The sequence below is a fragment of the Onychomys torridus genome, chromosome 8 (genome assembly GCF_903995425.1).
Source record: "Onychomys torridus chromosome 8, mOncTor1.1, whole genome shotgun sequence".
Classification (NCBI taxonomy): domain Eukaryota; kingdom Metazoa; phylum Chordata; class Mammalia; order Rodentia; family Cricetidae; genus Onychomys; species Onychomys torridus.
Genome location: NC_050450.1, coordinates 18,261,283 through 18,280,572, shown reverse-complemented (window position 1 = coordinate 18,280,572; position 19,290 = coordinate 18,261,283). Strand labels below are relative to the sequence as shown.

The following is a 19,290-nucleotide window of genomic DNA, read 5'->3' as shown; positions in this document are numbered from 1 at the left end:
TTTGTTGATTCGTCTTTTCAGAAGATTGAGATCCAGGATCTCTGGTGCTTGGCGTGGATTATGTCCTAGAGGAGATGCTCAGGCGAGCTGAAGTTCATATATCCTGTAGAGGCAGAGTACTTGCTCAGGGAGTATGACTTTGGGAACATTTCATCTGTTGGTCAACCTTTTTCCCCACCCTGTTCTTTTTTCATTCCTTGTGTCCTCACTGCAAGGGGAAGTCTCATTCAGTTTAATAGCATTTTTAACCAGACCACATTATTAGAAATGGTCAAAACAAATTTAGAGGGAAATCGTTTCATGTACTTTTTAAAACAGACCTGCCAGATGCATTCATGAGGAAATACCGTACTTTGTCTTAATTTAATAAAAAAGAAAGGAAAAATAAAGAAATAAAAAAAAAAAGAAAAGAAAAGAAAAGAAAGGAACCCACAGTATACCTTTCCAAGAGGATAGCCTGATGAGGTCAGTCCAGTTTTGGAAGCACTGCACCAGCCCTACTGGTTAGTAAGATCACTGGCTGGAAGGGTGCAGCCAGCAGGCAGAACTCATGCTGTTTGCTTTGATAATCGTTAAGCCATATCATCTGAGGTTTCCGGCTTGAGATGTGAATTTGTTTTATAGACTATAAATATACAGTGTATGTATAAAGCAGAATGCCTGTCCTTCTGATTATTTTTTGTACCATATTGTAAATTACATTATTTATTCTTTACCAATTTTTTGGGAATAAAAGGTGTTTTGGTTATTTAATATAATAAACAAAAACTGTTAAACTTCAGCTAAGATTTCCAGTTCAGCTTGTAAATGTTTTTATTGTGCATAAATACATACTAATACTTGATCTAATGACTGCCTTTTGTGCCTGCTTTTAAAGCCAGTATGTCTGAGGTATTCAGGTCTGGCTAAGGCGCAGCATCAGCAAGATGAGCCCTGAAGCCCACTGGCATGGATGGGCTCTGCAGGAGACTTCGGCAAACGCTGAGGGTGGACAGCTGGGCCTCAGGGAGTGATGGTTGAGTGACCGCTGAAAACAGAGGTGGAGGTCATTGCAAGGCCCGCTGCTTCTGTTTTGGGCATGGTCTACCCTGAACCCTTGCTTCCTCCTGAAGGCACTGCAACCCCAAAGAAGCCAGCCACCTCCCACCCCGAAACTTGCTGGGGGGCGGTGTGTGTGTGGATAGGTCCGCATGGAAATGCAGATTCGCACCCAGAGACGCTCCGGAGTCGGAGGGTGGGGTAACCTGTGAGCCAATGCCTACGCCTGACGCCGTGAGAGGCGGCTGCTGCGACCAATCGGCTGTAGGCGCGATTCGGCCTTCTCCAAGCCTTCCTCTCTTGGGGGGGGGGGGGGGGTGGGTGGGGTACGACTCCACGATAGGCTGCAGCAGTGTGATTGGCGCGGGAGGCGTCCAACGGGCTTGGGCGGGTCAGGGTACCTGCGCGGGACCAAGCGGGAACCGCCGCGCGGCGGCTGGGGAGGCGCGGGGCGGCGGCCGACATGTTCCAGGGCGCGGACGGACAGACTGGCGGGTCGGGCTCCAGGTGCGCGGGATGGTGCAGGGGCCCGGGTGGGCGCGTAACTGCAGCCACGTGGCGGGAGGGAGACCCTACGGATGCGGTGGGTGTGGCTCGTGGCTCCCCGGAGGGTGCTGAGCGCGCTCTCCGGGGTTGGCTGAAGCCGGGCCTCGCAGGAAGGTTGGGAGGCGAGCGAGGGGAGTGGAGACCGGGCGGCGGGACGAAGACACGTGGCTCTCCTGAAGCGCTTGCCTATGCTAGACGCTAGCCGGGCGCTGCCGAGCTCCGTTTGCCGGCTCCTGAGTCCTTCCCGCGCGCGTCCAGCTTCCTTTGGTTGGTTACGACGACCCTTGAATGTGGCTGAGTGGCGGCAGCGGTCTCTGACGCAACCCACGGCCAGGTGTCCCTCGGGTGCACTTACTGGTCTTCCCTGGCCGGGGACCTTCCCAACACAGTTTCGTCTGAACTTTCCCTCTGTCTGATCTGCTTTGAGTGACAAAATGAAACTGGTGTCCTAATGACTTCCCGAGCTCCGGAAGTTAGTAATGAAGTCGGCGTCCATGGAAGGATTTTAGGAAAAGGAGGGAATTCCTCATTTGATATTGGAGTGAAGGGGCAAGGGACGTTGCCTTAATTGGACGATGAAACATAATTGGAAGCCTCAGTCTGGGTCATGTTCGATTAGAAACCATGCTTTGGTGGCGTTTTACCCAGGTTGGGGGAGGGGGCGCCTAGTCAGACTGCTTCGAAGACGTACCCTTGATTTTTGTCTGCAGCTACTGCAAGGGCTCTGTTGTAGGTTTTCTTTTCTTCTAACCCTGTCGTTTGTCTCCTTGCTGAAGATTTTTCTTGTGCCGGGGACTTTTAAACTGTAAAAGCATTATGGTATTGCTGTCATTCACCCATAAAATGGATACCCGTGAAGAACGTGCTTCACATCTGTTTCTCAATGGCTTTATCCCAGACCTGACCAGTTCCTAAAAGTTTTTCTGAAGTTCACCGTTGCAGGGAGGTTCGGGGGGGGGGGGGGCATTGACACTGTGGAGGTGTTTTTGTGTGTGTGTGTGTGTGTGCCATAGTCCACTTGAGCTGTGTGGTTTTTTCATCTTAGCCTACTGTGTCTCTTATAGTCTCTTGTATAATTTGAATCTTTCTACTGAAACATTTAAGGAGTACTACAAAAGGGGAAAGTGATTGAAATGTACCCCCATTTGTTGTGAATTTGGCCCTAAAATCTGAGCTGGCTAACCTCTCCCTAGCCCCTTATACTGTGATCATGGCTGCTAGTAGCTTCCAGAAGGCCACACTGTGCCATTGTTCTGGGCCCTTTTTATTGAAAGGGCTATTGAACTCTCGGTCCCATTTGTGAGACCCTGCTGGGGCAGCCTTAAGACTTGCCTTGCTTTTGTAGGCTCTGCCACTGGTGCTCGCCCCATTGTCTTCGCCCCATTGTCTTTGGGATGGAGGTGGACACTGCTCCATCATCTTTGCCAAAACTTTGTATAGCACCTAGCACCACTGCTTTGCTTTGCTTGCTTTCAAATGAAAACTCAGACAAGTAGACAAAAACAATACTAAATCCTTTATTTCTGTATCCATATAAGCATTTTCAATAACTGCCCTGTGTCTCCTGTTCCGTCCCCCCCACCCCAGTTTGGGCTCCTCTCCTCCCGAGATGGCTTTGAGGGTCCAGGAACACAGTGCTTCTGTTGCATCTCGTACATGGAACACAAACTACTGACACAGATCTGGCTATATACTGTTAAATCTGGAGGTCCAGGTTAAGAGCTGACCATAGACCCAAGGGTATTAAACATGGCAATCCAAGCAAAGCCTGGTCTGGGATGGTCAGAACTCTGTGGTTTGTGTCAGTGGGCACTGATGTCAGGTAGACTTAACTTACCCATCACCATCACGCATGATCTAAAATTTTAAGTCTTTTTCTAATGGGCTTTTGATGACACTTTTTTTTCCTTTTCAAATGACTTTTCTATCCCTTCCTAAGGCCCTTCAAGAAATGCTAGCTGTAGATGGAGCAGGTTTGGCACATCCTCTTTCCCCTTCCTCCCTCCTAAGAAGACAGTGACCTGGCATTGGTTCAAAGATCCGTCAGTACATGCCTGGCATCTGTGGTGTTGAGTGTCCAGCTTTGATTTTCTGTTGAAGCATGACTGGCACATTTTGTCGGCCCTCCTTAGGGCACCTGAGATCCTCACTTTGTATTACTCTGCCTTGGAACAGGCAATCTGAGAACTCCATTCACATCAAGTTGCAAATGGGCTGACAGCCTTTTTGCCTCTTTGGATGAAACAAACACATCTTAGGTACTGTTGTTGTTCTTGTTAGCTAGCCCTTTAGTGATCGCTGTTTGCATGGCTTTTCAGTCAGGCCTAACCTCCACTCTTGGCTTTTATGTGGCAATCATTCTTTGATTTTTTTTTTTTTGTATTTTTTCTAAGTGTCTGAGGTCATACAGTCTCAATGCTTAGGCCTAGTCAAAGAGGGTGGAACAAGGTGTGCCTTTAACGGATCTCTATGAGTTTGAGGCCAGTCGTTTCTACATAGAGTTCCAGGACAGCCTCAACTGCATAAATAACCTGTCTAGGAGAGAGAGAGAGAATGAATGAATGAATGTGGGCCATTCGCTGGTTTAAAATTCATTTTCAAGTGGCCCCTCTTCAAAACGCATGTATTGTTTTTATTGTTAAGATGGTCTTAGCTAGCCTTGGCTGGCTTTCCATTCACTGTATAGTGGAGGGTAACTTTTTATTTTTTTGGTTTTGGTTTTGAGACAGAGTCTTTTCTCTGGAACTCACTATGTCACAGAGATCCACCTGCTCTGCCTCCTGAATGCTGGGATTAAAGGCATGCTCCTACCACACCAGGCTAAGGATAACTTGAGTACTGATCTTTGTACCAAGTGCTGGGATCACACATATTAGCTACCATGCCTAACTAAAAGGCATTTTAAAAGCCTAACCAGGTATCTGAAATATGTATGTGAATTCTTTCACCATATTGTAGTTGTATACCTGTGCTCTGGATGTCAGGGCAGAGCTTTGATCCTCAGCTGCTACAGTAAAAACTCTACTTTTTAAGTTCCCAGTAGTACCTGATGAAGTTTCCCAAAGATTGGGACTTAAGATAGGTGTTACTGTGATTAAGACATAGAAACCACATTCTTTGTGAGTGTTTAATTAAAAGCTATGCTTGTAGAATATCAGTAGAGTTTAGAGGGGGATGCTAGTTCCATATGCTGTGATCTGAAATGGACAATGCTACCAGTATGGTGGTTTTTCTTTCTAGTCTAGGCATTTCACTGGTTATACCAGACACCCCAATATATTGAGTCTTTAAGTCAGGAGTTATCTTTAGAGACTATGAACCTAAGATAAAGAGGACCGTGGAACTTGTTAGAAGACACATAAGAAGGGGTCTGGATTAAAACCCAGCAAAGGCCTCTGGGAAGCATAAGGAGAAGAACTCCTTTACTGTATATGCACACGCCAGGCCTAACTCCAGATTAGCACCTAAAATTCTGGCAGGGGAGTCCCTGGCTACAATGGCTACTAAGCAGAAAAGTTGGTAAAGATAGGGACATATTTACATGTAAACTATGTAGCAAAGTTAAAGACTGCATGGAGAAGAGAGCAAAATAATACCTCTTTCATCATGTCTTTTATCCTGATCAGAATCTAAAATGATATTGACGAAGTATTAAAACTAATTTCTGATCCTCCTTACTATGTAATAGGACTCTTAAAGAAATGTAAAGTTTTGTATGTGGTTTACCTTACCCCTACCCCTGTGTATAACCCAACTTAGCCTTGAACTCTAAATCCTGCCTCAGCCTCCCAAGTGCTGGGAGTCACAGTGGTGTGCCATCAGGCTTAGTGATGAGCCACTTTGGCTCACATCACTATTGTGTGGTGTTGGGCTAGACCGCAGGAAAGAGAACATCAACACCAATCCTAATGAATCCTGGGAGTCTGTTGGTCAGCTGTCATTGACTTGTGTTCACTGTTTTTATAGATCTGCGAAGCCCCCGGGAGGAGAATCGAGCAATCTTTTTGGAAGTCCAGAAGAAGGTCTTCCTTCAAGCAAGCCTAATAGGATGGCATCTAATATTTTTGGACCAACTGAAGAACCTAAAAACATACCCAAGAGGACAAATCCTCCAGGTATGGTCTTTGTACTTCTTAGATTCCCTTGGCCTTTGTTCTCTTCTGTTCTTTCTAGAGTATTGTCTTAGGGCTATCATTGCTGTGGTGAAATACCATGACCAAAGCAAGTTGGGAAGGAAAGGGTTTATTCGGCTTATACTTCCCTATCACTGTTCATCATTGAAAGAAGTTAGGACAGGAACACAAACAGGGTAGGAACCTGAGGCAGGGGTTGGGGTAAAAAGGCCATGGAGGGGTGCTGCTCATTGACTTGCTCCTCATGGCTTGCTCGGCCTGCTTTCTCAGAACCCAGGACCACCAGCCCAAGGATAGCTCCACCCACATGGACTGGGCCTTCCCACATGAATCACTAATTAAGAAAATGCCCTATGGGTTTGTCTACAGCTCACTCTTAAGAGGCATTTTCTTAACTGAAGTTCCCTCCCTTCGGAAGACTACAGCTTATGTCAAGATGACATAAAATAGTTCTGGGTTTGTTTTGTTTTGTTTTTATTTTTTTTAATTTTTATTTTTTATTTTTGGTTTTTTTGAGACAGAGTTTCTCTGTAGCTTTGGAGGCTGTCCTGGAACTCGCTTTGTAGACCAGGCTGGCCTCGAACTCACAGAGATCCACCTGCCTCTGCCTCCCGAGTGCTGGGATTACGGGAGTGCACCACCATCACCCGGCTGTTTTGTTTTAAGACAGGGTCTCACTATGTAGACTAGGCTAGCCGTAAACTCACAGAGATCTGCCTGCCTCTGCCTCTCTAGTAGTGTAATTAAAGCCATGTAAGAGATCATGTACAACAGCGAGAAGCACCACCTCTTTCGGGCCCTATAGCCCAAGGTTATATTTCTCCTTTTTGTCTAAATAAGAAGGTTTCTTGCCGGGCGGTGGAGGCAGAGGCAGGCGGATCTACAAAGCGAGTTCCAGGAAAGGCGCAAAGCTACACAGAGAAATCCTGTCTCGAAAAAAAAAAAAAAAAAAGAAAAAAAAGGTTCCAAACTTAATTCAAACTATATATAATAAGAGTGATTATCAAATATTGTCCAGGAAAAACAAAGGGTAATAACATAAACAAAAAAGGAACTATAACCAACAAGAACAACATCAAACAAGAAGGACATGCTAAATGTCCAGATCACAGGTAAATGGCAAATTACTGAGAATACTCCAATAGCTGTCCTATCCTGAAGATTTTAACTCTAGTACTTAATATGTTCTAGCTAAGATGTGAGAAGATTGTAACTGTAACTATCTAGTCTTCAACTCCATCAAAGGCCTGAGAAGGAACATAATAATACCTGAGAAAACAGAAAATGCAAGCAAACAATTTCCAAAATTCTTGCGAGAATAGACAGAAACAGCTGGCGGCCTGGACGGTCACCTAAAGTTTCTTAGCATTGTTGGGGCATGCAATTTGGCTACAGGCCTAGAATATCTAACAGACCATTCTCAGAAGCAGAAATTTTGAAAGACCATATTACCCTATCTTGACAAGGTTCAGAAGTTGTTTTTCCTTATGTCCTGCTCCTCCAGAAAGGACAGTGTTTGTACTGTCAGCAGTCAAGGCAAGGGCAGTTCTTTGTCCAGCAGGCAATTTGTGCCAAGAGGAAGAGAAACTTTTAAACAGAAATGTATCAGAAGCCCAACATTCTCTCAGGATCAGATCAGTGCTGCCAGGAGCAATTGTGTCTCACGTCAACAGAATTCTAACTTATTACAGCATTTAAATGCCATATTCTCTAGGTCTATGAAGTGTTTGAAGATTGCCTATTCATCTGACCTATGTTTCTGTAAATATGGACAACCTAACTAACATAACTATAGAGATGACAAGCATGGGTGACTGTAGTTCAGTAAGTCTTCTCTACTAAAGTAACTTAAGGACGAAGGTTTCACATTAACAAGGTAAACAGTCTGTAAGCAGATGTACCATATAATGACAATGACCTCAAAAATTGTGACAATACACAAAATAGCTTAAACCGAGGTAGGAATGTATATATAGTACAATATGCAATATGACACAATCCTAAATATATATCAATATACAAAATATCCTAAACAGAGGTAGAACATACATACAGTATGACAAATATAATATTACATTTGTATCAAGTACAAAATATTTCAAATAGGAGTAGGACTATGTGTACAATACAACAAATAAAGTTTTGTTTTTGTATCAATATACAGATTATCTTAAGAATGTAAAAATAGTTTACATTTATATCAAATATAAGAATCCTTATCAGTACAAATTATCCAAGGCTGATAGTTTGCTAAATCAGTTTACTAGTAGATACAATAATCTACCTTAATATTACTATACCTGTCCACACCCCTTTTTCTTTTTTAAAGGAGAACACTGAGTCTAAATTTTATTTTTCTACCCCCAACCCTATAACCATCCATCCATAACCCTGAGAAAAATGAAACTTTTGGGAGAGGGGCGTTATTTTCTTAGAATTGCTTCTTGCTGTTTAGGGGACAACCATATCTCTGTGGGGTCCTGTAAGAGAGCTCAGATAGTTGGGTCTCAATAGGATTAGCTGTGGAGTCTGCAGCCAGACTCAGAGTAATGGTAAGGTTGTCTGAGAGTCTAGCTAGAAGTGTAGTATGATGGGCCATCTCATTTTGGAACTCTTCTGAAGAGTTTGTAGTCCAAGGCTGATCGTTGATTAATGTTCTTAGGCATCTTTCTGGACCGAGTAGAGTCATTGCAGGGCCCCATCTTCCTTTTGGAGACTTCAGAGATTGCTGTTGGAAAGACTTATTTTTCACTGTGGAAAACTTGAACATTATTAACATCAAAATGAAAGTTTAGATTTAGAATGATTTGAGGAAGGATTTCCAGAAGTCAAGGATAAGCATGGAAAGAAATAGAATCTAGATAACAGTGGCTGGCTTTGCCCTCTGATCTTCAGGCAAGCTTTATTTGTTAGAGCATACACAAAATATCACCACACTAAGCAGGACTGCCTCTGACAGCTTGGCTAACTAATGGCTGGCTTTGCCCTCTGCTCTTCAGGCAAGCTTTATTTGTTGGATCGTACACACAATATCACCACACTAAGCAGGGACTGCCTCTGACAGCTTGGCTATGGTGCCCTTTACTCCACATTGAATCACCTTCTCCAGGCAAGAGTGCTCAGTGTGGAGACTGATCCCAGGAGCTCTGTGACTGAGGTCAGAAAGTTTGCAGAGGTGCAGCTCTTGTGTAGAAGTGTTATTTCTCCCTTAAAAAGATAGGCCCTCATTCAGTCCCCACTTTAATGCACAATCACAAGCCTCCTGGTAGCTACGCTCCCAACCCCTACAAGCCGGTGTCTTCCAGAAAGGTACTCTGCTCCATCAGTAGGACTATGAAGGGCCTTTTGCTAGGTGTATTAGCTAGCAAAAAAAAAAAAAAAAAAAAAAAAAAATTCCTCAGAAAAGATTTGGGCGTTCCTGCTCTTCCTTTGGATTGCTCTTGCCATAAGATCTGCTTGAGATGCACATTTCTATCACAGCTTCGTAAACTCATGGCAGGCAGCAAGGAGCATGTCTCTTAATTTGTTGACATCTAGTCATCACTACAAGTTCTAGCCAGAAGAAGGTCGGTGACTAACCTTATTTTCCAAATTATAGGTTCACCATGAGTAGCAGTGAACTAAACATTTAGTTATTTGCTTTTCATCTGCTTAAGGACCCTCCCTGATTAACAAAGGAGACTTTCCACTGGAAAACTTGCATTGTCCAGCATTATGGGAGCTCTGGGGAAAGGTGGTGTTTTAGTCTGTCTTGCTTTTAGAGTCCAGACCAGGTTAAGGATTATCTGGGATGTAAGGCTTCAGGGACTTGAAGTAATTATCCTACCCCATTGCCCTGGAACTTAGGAAGACATTAAGTCTTCAATGAAACGTCTCTCAAGGTACCAGCAGTGGAGTAGTATCAAATGGGTGTTCTGATGTTCATTGTACTGTGATTGTTTCTGCAGGGGGCAAAGGAAGTGGTATCTTTGATGAATCGACTCCTCTGCAGACTCGACAACGTCTAAACCCCCCTGGTGGGAAGACTAGTGACATATTTGGGTCCCCAATCACTGCCACTGCACCCCTGGCACACCCAAACAAACCCAAGGTATGGACAACATTCATATAGCAGACAGAACAGAAAAATAAAAGTTGGGCTAACTTAACTTTTTCTAAAAGTTCCAAGGCAGCTGTGACATCATTAGGAAGAGCATGGTCCGAGCAGGTCATTCATCATTATGTTTGGGGTCACCCAGAAAACATGTTTCAGCCTCATAACTAAATCCCTCAGGGAAGCAGCAATGTTCCCCTCTCCACACAACAGCTACCAAGCACCTGTCTGTGCTACCCTACTCTGTGTACATGAGGTCTGGTGACTGAGCACAGAGCATGAGGGTTTGACCAACCTCATTGAGTTTTGAAAGGAAGGATGATGGGTCTGGTCTTTCTGTAGTATTGGAGTTTAAACCTGGGGCTTTGTATGTTCTGGACAAATAATCTACCCGTGAGCTGCCTCCCCAGCCCAAGATTATGGCTCTTGATGGGCTTTGTATTAGTTATCTAATGAGGATTTATGGTGCTTGGCAAATGGGGATCACAGGCTTCTGATCCAGTAAAGGTGCCCTTGTAATAAGATAACATGATCTTGCCTGCACTCCAACTCAGGAGCTGCTGGAAAAGAATAACAGAGCCAAGTGACTTTGGACTTGACCTTTGAACATACTTATTAGATCCCTGAACTCACTGGGCGGAGGCAGAGGCTTGGCCAAAGCCAGCCTTAGCTTTCCTGTGACCCAGAGCTTATTGGTAATGAAGCCCAAGACTGTTATTGTTATAATTATTAGTAGTATCTTTGTTTTACTTACTATTTTTTATTTAAAAATTTCTTAGATTTAAAATTTTTTATATATGAGTATTTTGCTTATTTGCATGTCTGTACACCATTTGTGTACCTGTTGTCTGACGAGGTCACAGGGCATCAGATCCCCTGGTTCTGGAAGTTATGGATCATTGTGGGTGATGGAAATTGAATACATCCTGTGCAGGCTGTGACGAGTGCTTTTAACTGTGGAACCGTCTGCATTCCTCCACTCCACTTGAATTGGAGACAAGGCCCCACTCTGTAACCTAGACCGGCCTCAGTCTCACTATGTAGCCCAAGACAGCTTTAAATTTGAAGCAATCCTCCTGCCTCAACATTCCAAGTACTGAGATTATAGATGTGTTCTGTTCACCACACCAGTTTTTTGGGGTTTTTTATTGTTGTTGTTTTAAGATTATTTATTATGTATACAGTGCTCTGTCTGCATGTGTCCCTGCTGGCCATAAGAGGGCACCAGACCCCATTACAGATGGTTGTGAGCCACCATGTGGTTGCTGGGAATGGAACTCAGGACCTCTGGAAGAGCAGCCAGTGCTCTTAACTGCTGAGCCATCTCTCCAGCCCCCCCACACCAGTTTTTTATGTTTTTGTTTTGTTTTGTTGTTTTTAGAGGCAGGATTTCTCTCCGTATCCTTGACTCTCTTGGAACTTATTCTATGGACTAGGTTGGCCTCAAACTCACAGAGATCAGCCTGCCTATGCTGGGATTAAAGGCATGTGCCACCAGCCCACAACAGTTTTTATTCAGTGCTAGGGACTGAACCCAGGGCTTTGTGTATGTCAAGCAAATATAATATCAGCTGAGATACACACACACACACACACACACACACACACACACACACACCTTCAGTTTTTCTCCATCTTTTAGTAACAAAAAAATAGGGTCTAGTCAGATGTGGTGACGCAGGTCAAGTCTAGCACTTGAGAAATAGAGGCAGGATGCAGAAGTTCAGGGCATTTTTTGCTACACAGCGTCTTGACATCAGCCTGGGTAACTTGAGACCTTGTTAAGTTAAAACACAAAGAAAGAGTGGGTGGGCAGAGCAGTGGGGTGGGAAGTGGAAGAAAGGATCTGTACAGACGTGGTATTTCACACCTGTAATCTCTGAATTGGGATGGCTAAAGCAGAAGATCCAGGCTTCAAGACCAGTCTGACTACACAGTGAGACCCTGTGCTGTTTGTTTATTGTTGTTGATTTAAGAATAATAAGGCAGAGCTAATTTTTTCTTTTTTGATTTTTCAAGACAAGGTTTATCTATGTGTCCCTGGCTGTCCTGGAACTCACTCTACAGACCAGGCTGGCCTTGAACTCACTGAGATCCACCAGCCTCTGCCTCTTAAGTGCTAGGGTTAAAGGTATGCACCACCACTGCCCAGCAAGGTGTAGCTTTTTAAAACAGGAAATTCTTAACCATTTCTGGAGTCATGTATGGGAAGTCATTATGCTTGGCTCCTATCCTAAAAAAGGGCTCATTGCAGTATTAGAGTAGAAACATAAAGATCGAAACAGGAGAAAAGAACAAGAAATGGGAGTGCAGAAGTTGTGGCTAGCCTGCTCAGATCACCTGCATTCCTGGGCTGGCTCCGCTGCTGTGACATCTCTTTCTGGTTGGGAGCCATGCACGATCCCCAATGGGTACTAGTTGTATTGGTTCTAGAGAGAAGAATCTTTGTGTCTATGGGAATTCTCCTGCACTTGAACTAGATCAGAAAACTGCTCTACAGGGCAGCACTTCTCTACTGAGGAAGGACCTGAATTAGCTGTGAGTGTGAATTCTGTGTAACAGTGTGGCTGTTACTCGGTGTTAGGAATTAAACCAGAGGCTTTGTGCATGCCGAGCATGTGCTCTACCAACTGAGCTACGTCCTCATTCCTTTTCTGTTGTTGTTTTTAACTCTTTGGGGGAGCCCACCACCCTGCTCCCAGATAAGTCACATGGTGGCTTATTCTTACTTATGAATGCCCAGCCTTGGTTTGTCTTAGTTTCTTGCCACCTTTTCTTAAACTATCCCATCGACCTTTTGCCTCTGGGCTTTTCCTGTTCTCTCTTTTATAAATCTCACTCTTACTCCATAGCTTGCTGTGTAGCTGGGTGGCTGGCCCTGAAGTCCTCCTTTCTGGCTCCTCTGCTTCTCCATCTCTTTTTTTCTTCCTCTCCCCTCCCCAGATTTCTCCTTCTATTACTTCTCTCTGCCTGCCAATCGCACCTCTCTCTCTCCTGCCTCGCTATTGACCATTCAGTTCTTTATAGACCATCAGGTGATTTAGACAGACACAGTAACACAGCTTCACAGAGTTCAACAAATGCAGCATAAACCAAAGAAACACACCTTAAAATACTATTCTACAACACTTTTCCACAGGACAAGAGGAATCAGAGTAGAGCTTCTCTACATTTAGTAAACATAAGGGTCCTTTGACTTGGGAGCATTGGATACCCCAACCTCATTAGAGATAGGGCCAGTTTCAGGCTGAAGTCAGAATATACAAGAAGCCTGAAATGTCATGTGATACCAGGAAGCCAAGAAAATATTACAGATACTGAGAACCAAGGGAAAGAAGAGCCATGGATCACAGAGGGTCATAACAAGGACAGTAATTGCAATGGATTAAAATTCACCAACTATTTTTAATTTGTTGTTCAAAAAAAATCTAGTTTTAGACCTTTAGAGTGTGCCTGAAAACCAACTCATTAAATTTGTTGCAAAAAAAAAGAATAAATGTTCTGGGCGGTGGTGGCACACACCTTTAGTCCCAGCACTCGGGAGGCAGAGCCAAGTGGATCTCTGAGTTTGAGGCCAGCCTGGACTACAGTGCAAGGCACCAAAACTACACAGAGAAACCTTGTCTGGGGAAAGGGTGTGTGTGTGTGTGTGTGTGTGTGTGTGTGTGTGTGTGTGTGTGTGTGAGGCGTGGGCCATTTCTGTCCCACAATTAATTAATTTTTAAGAATGTTTTTTTATAGTTTGGAACCTGGCATGGCTACTTTTTAAAAAGCCTCATTTTGGGGTATTTATGAAGAAATGAATTAACTTGGACTTATTTCAGTATAACGAGGATTTTTAGAGGGCGTTGTTGAGACAAGGAGGTCAGTGAGTTACATCACTCTTGAGTTCAGTGGGCTACACGGGCTCAGTCACAAGTCCGTTTTGTGGTGCTGGAGATCAAACCCAGAGAGGCTCTTGCATGCTAGAAAGCACCTAACCACTGAGTAGCACTCTAGCCTATGAGTTTGTTCATTGTGAAATTGTGTTATTTTTAGTTACGTGTAGGTGTGTCAGTATATGGATGTGTGCACGTGAGTACAGGTAGCCTCGGAGGCATCATATTCCCCTGGAGCAGGAATTAGAGACAGCTAACTAGGAACCGATCTCAGGTCCTACGGAAGAACAGCAAGAGTTCCTAACCACTGAGCCATCTCTGGCCCACTACAAACATTTTAAAGGTTAGAAATAAAGCAGACCTAACCTGGTGGTGGGGGCCACTTTAATCTCAGCACTCTGGAGGCAGAAGCAAGTGAATCTCTGAGTTCTAGACCAGCCTGGTCTACATAGAGTTCCAGGACAGCCAGGACTACACAGAGAAACTGTCTCAAAACAAATGAATGGATGAAGCAAGCCCAATAGTGTAGGTCTACAACCCCAGCTGTTAGGTAGCTGAGGTCAACATCCACCTACCTACAGAGTGAGTTCAAGCCTAGACTTTGGGAAAATTAATGAGATTCTAGCTCAAAAAGTCAAAAGAACTTGAGGATGTGGCCTGGAGGTAGAGTGCTTCCCTAGCAGGCATGAGGTCCCAGGTTCAAACCTTAGGTGGAGAGGAGGACAAGACTTAAAAAAAAAAAAGTCATTGTCTACCTGAATGAGTACTAACCTGACGGCTCATTTTGTTGTAGGATCACGTTTTGCTATGTGAAGGTGAAGACTCTAAATCTGACCTGAAAGGTAAGTGAATTTCCTGCCCCTTCTATGTGACTTTATGTTAGAAGAATTGCTAATGCATTTGGCAAACAAAAGGTAGCATTCCTCTGAGCCTTCCAAGAAGCTGACCAAAACAAGCATTAGAGAGATGGTTCAAATGGCTCACTGGCCTCTTCCAGAGGACCCTGGTTCAATTCCCAGCACCTACAAGGCAGCTCACAACTGTCTATAACAACAGTTCCAGGGGATCCAGCACCCTCCACAGACATACATGTAGGCAAAACACCAACGGACATTAGATAGATGGATAGGTGGATGCATGGATGGATGGTAGGTGGGTAAAGTGGCTAAGGGAGTTAGTATTAAAGAAGGTTGGGGTTGGGGCTGGAGAGATGGCTCAGAGGTTAAGAGTACCGGCTGTTCTTCCTGAAGTCCTGTCTTAATTCCCAGCAGCCATCTATAATGAGATCTGGTGCCCTCTTCTGGTGTGCAGTCATATACACAGGCAAGCACTGTATACATAATAAATAAATAAATCTTTTTTTTAAAAAAAGGAAAGAAAGAGGGTTGGGGTCATGATAAGCATAATTACTTCTGGTAATAATTCTAGGTTTTCTTTTCCTCTGAAACAGTGGTTCTCAACCTTCCTAATACTGCAACCCTTTAATACAGTTCCTTGTGTTATGGTGATCCCCAACCATAAAATTCTTTTCTTTTCCTTTTTTTTTTGAGCTGAGGATTGAACCCAGGGCCTCGCACTTGCTAGGCAAGTGCTCTACTACTGAGCTAAATCCCCAACCCTAAAATTATTTTCATTGCTACTGCATAACTATAATTTTGCTACTGTTATGGATCGTAATCTAAATATCTGTTTTCCGATGGTCTTAGGTGACCCCTGTGAAAGGGTCAGTCAACCCCAAAGGAGTCATGACCCACAGGTTGAGAACCACCGTTCTGAAGCTCATTTGTGCTAGTATGAAGGGTGGGGATCCAGAATGCTTCATGAGCTTGAGACCACGTGGGAGCTAGTAGAATTCTGAGCTTATCCAATATGCTGTGACACTTTCAGGTAGTGTAGCTTGCTTCATAGTGAAGTCACTGCCTCTCACTGACAAATATTGACTTTGTCCCACAGTTACAACAAACTCCACACCCAGAGGAGAGCAGAGCGAGAAGGGAAGCGCAAAAGAAGCCGACCATGCCAAGACAGCAGAGCCTACACCTACGGTTGACAGTCATGAGCCCAGACTGGGACCGCGACCTCGTTCCCACAACAAGGTCCTGAACCCACCGGGAGGCAAATCGAGCATCTCCTTCTATTGAGAGTCTCCTGCTCTACCTGTAATCAGACCAAACATCAGAGATAGGATATTGAATGTTAGTGCTTCCTTTAACCCAAATGAGTCGGGGTGGGAGAGGGGTTGTCCTGCGTGGGGGGTTGCCTGCTCATAGGCCTTGTTGCCATTGGAAGAGCTGCAGAAAGGACCGTGCCTTCCAGACGGCCAAGACACATGTCTGTGGGGATAAAATGGGGTACTCTTAGGCCTCCTCTCTAGCTGTTCTGTGAGGAACAGTAAGGTTCTGGGGAGGGCAGAAGAGATGACCCATTAGCAGAAGGATCACTAGGGTCTATCTTGTCCTTGTATCAGCAGTCTGCTGGCTGTTGGGGATCTAAGAATGGTTTGGTTGGGGAAAAACCCAGACTACCTATCCCTCACTGTGGAATGGAGGAGAAACACAAACAGAAACGCTTAAAGACCAAGTGAAGTCTACATAGCCTTTCCTTTCAGGAAATGCCTGTCACCAAAATGTGTCCACCTGTGAGATTACCTCTGCACCCTAGTGTCTCCTTGTCTTTTTCCCTCAGTCCATCCCTACAGGGTTGGAACGTGACTGCTCTGTTTGGTAGCAGTCAACAGAAAGTCATACAGTGATTCTCAGTCTTGTCCTGAGTGGAAGGTTTTACACCCTGAGCCTCTGAATTGTCCCTGTCCTGCACCTAAAACCACGGCCAGGTCTGGGCAGCAGCCCGTCTTCCTGTGTGTCGGCTTGGCTCTGCCGTGTCAGATTTGCATGGGGTTGTTTCTTTCGTTCCTCTCAGCCTTAAGTCTGGGCCTCGGTCCCCACCGTGAGGGCTCCTGCTGCCACGTCTCTTCCTGTACCTGAGGCCTCTGGCCTCTGCGAGGCTTACAGAACTACTCAGATATGTCCGGGTGAATTCTTGCTTTTCCCGTCTTGCTTTGTTCCTGTAGTTGGAAGGAAGACCTGCTGAAGCACACTGGGTTGGGTGGTTTCTTTACCGATCTGCAGAGGTGTTCTTAGGATCAACTGCTGAATACCCATGAGCTGTGCTTCTGACACCTTGAAAACGATATTGTAGTACACCAAAGCACAGGAGCTGCCTACGCCACCTTTAGAGAGTGCCAGACTTCTCAACCTTGTTCATGAACGGTGCTCCTTAGGCCTGGCGTTAAGGACTTTGGCAATAAGTCACAGCTTCGTCGGACAGCAGAGATACTGGGCACCACAGTCATGCTGCCGCCAGTTAGGTTACTCCATGTCAGGCACATGTCCGTCCCTCCTGTCAGCCTTAAGGGCTGCAGCCTTAGTTCCTTGGTTCCCCTTCTGGTGGGCATCTGTGAGAAGGGCTTCTAAGTGGTGCTGCCTTTGTTTCTAGTGCCTACAGAGCTTCCCAGCAGATGCCAGGAATGTCCTCCTTACATTTTGGAAAAGCAACAGTTCTGCAGTCACGCTCATAGTGACCTAGATGCTTAAGTGCCTGCAGGAGCCACCTGCCAAGTTCTGCTTCCTACACCTGGTTCATTGAGGGGTCTGACCATGGCTTTGTCAACCAAAGAGTTTTTCCCCTTCAGCCGTCCTGTATCCTGATGCCAAGAAACATGTATTATGTATGTAATTCTGTAAAAACTCAAATGGGTTGTGGTTCAGTCATGAGGATGTCATTTGGAATCCATTTAAGAAAATGTCATAAATGTTTGCTTTATTTAGCCCAAACACTAATGTCTTTAACTTATAAGGAAATAATACAGTGATAGAAATAAACCTCCTTTTGTAACTGCTTTCTTAAGTAGAAAATGATTTGTGAATTCCAAAATCAATAGTGAAGAAGGAGTCTGACATCCGTCACTGTGCTGGCCCTGCTGTTGGCACTGAGAGAAGCTCTAAGCGCTGCTTGCCGGCCTGGATGACTAGGAGGAGGTGGGGACCTGAGACTGACCCACAGCAGCTGCCTCTTCAACTCCCCGTCTTTCTGTCTTTCCCTGGAGCTGGGCTCAGCATGGGCAGTCTGCCTCCTGGAGGAGGCACTGCCTAGCCAAATCCAGTAGTATACAGTTATCATCTGCATTAAGCCTTAAAACTTTTAAGTGCATTTGGTGCCAACATTTTTCTAGTGCTATGTCAGAGCAAGAAACCTGTCCTTACATCATAATGCAATTTTGATAGGAACGTTTTGTTATTTTTATGAGGCAGAACTGGGTATAATGGTTGAATTAAACTTAGTAACCACATACTTACAGCCCATGTGTATTTGTGTGTTTGTGCTCCTCCGTAGTGGTGGTGGAGTAGGGCGTAATGCCTGAACTGTGGTCCTTTTCATAGCTTTCTGTTCATAAAGATTACTTCTCACCAGACGGTGGTGGGGCACGCCTTTAATCCCAGCGCTTGAGAGGCAGAGGCAGGTGGATCTCTGTGAGTTCAAGGCCAGCCTGGTCTACAGAGCTAGTGCCAGGACAGAGAAACCCTGTCTCGAAAAACAAAAAAGAGTACTTCTCCCTTCCTTGATCTAGAAATGCTTAAGATAATCGTCTCTAAGATTTGAGCAGAATTAATGGGCAATATGCTGTAATCTATGATCTGTAGTTGAAGTGTATTCTTTAAGACAAGTGATATGAGAAAACTTAACCTATTCCAACTTGGCTTTGAAATACTCCAGCAACCCAGTAACAAGCCTTGCAATGTCTCGTAATAAGTTCCATGACAGCCAGGCATATACAGAGAAACCCTGTCTTAGGTAGACAGACAGACTGACAGTTCACAAAGAAAACCAATGTGTGTTACATGAAACATCTTAACTTGCTTATTTATACATAATTACAAATGTAGTGAGTTCCATGAACTGGGTTAGAACCCAACAATACAGTATCACATTAGCGATGTTCTAGCCCTGGACAGGCACTAAAAGATGTCAGCGTGTCAGCGTGTCTCCAGAGGCTGGACAGTTGACTCCCTGTGGCCTACCTGTGGTAAGAGTGAGGGAGTGGAGTGTCACAGTTGCCAATTCAAGTCTTATTCTTAGAAATAATATTGGAATTACATGGTTTTTGTGTCAGCTCCTAAACTAGCATTCGAATCCGAATTCTTAACATTTGGTAGATCAGTCATGAAATAGTCTTGTCTTAGTTACAACCATGTGCTGTCTGAAACCCAATTCATGAAATAATGAAAGGGACAGCTGGATGGTGGTGGCACACGCCTTTAATCCCAGCACTCGGGAGGCAGAGCCAGGCGGATCTCTGTGAGTTCGAGGCCAGCCTGGGCTGCCAAGTGAGTTCCAGGAAAGGCGCAAAGCTACACAGGGAAACCCTGTCTCGAAAAACCAAAAAAAAAAAAAGAAAAAAGAAAAAGAAAGGAACATAACAGGGATATTTGGGCTTTGGCAGACCTAGGGACATGATTAAAGTAGAACTTTTGACCTGTGTTTACTTTTCTATTACTGGGATAAAACAACATAACCAAGGAAGTGTATACCTGGTCCTATGGTT

General features: G+C 44.6%; 1 protein-coding gene across 1 annotated transcript; it reads left to right on the top strand.

Annotated features, from left to right (window-relative positions):
* Positions 1–1,445: 1,445 nt before the first annotated feature.
* Positions 1,446–16,627, top strand: Jpt2 (Jupiter microtubule associated homolog 2). Its single transcript, XM_036196559.1, has 5 exons — positions 1,446–1,545; positions 5,551–5,699; positions 9,665–9,807; positions 14,482–14,530; positions 15,642–16,627. The coding sequence occupies exons 1-5, from the start codon at positions 1,502–1,504 to the stop codon at positions 15,827–15,829; spliced, it is 573 nt and encodes a 190-aa protein (XP_036052452.1). The 5' UTR covers positions 1,446–1,501; the 3' UTR covers positions 15,830–16,627.
* Positions 16,628–19,290: the final 2,663 nt, after the last annotated feature.

Coding starts and splice junctions, on each gene's coding strand:
- Jpt2 (XM_036196559.1), top strand. CDS start 1,502: ATGTTCCAGGGCGCGGACGGACAGACTGGCGGGTCGGGCTCCAG. Junction 1,546..5,550: donor ACTGGCGGGTCGGGCTCCAG/GTGCGCGGGATG, acceptor CTGTTTTTATAG/ATCTGCGAAGCCCCCGGGAG. Junction 5,700..9,664: donor CAAGAGGACAAATCCTCCAG/GTATGGTCTTTG, acceptor TTGTTTCTGCAG/GGGGCAAAGGAAGTGGTATC.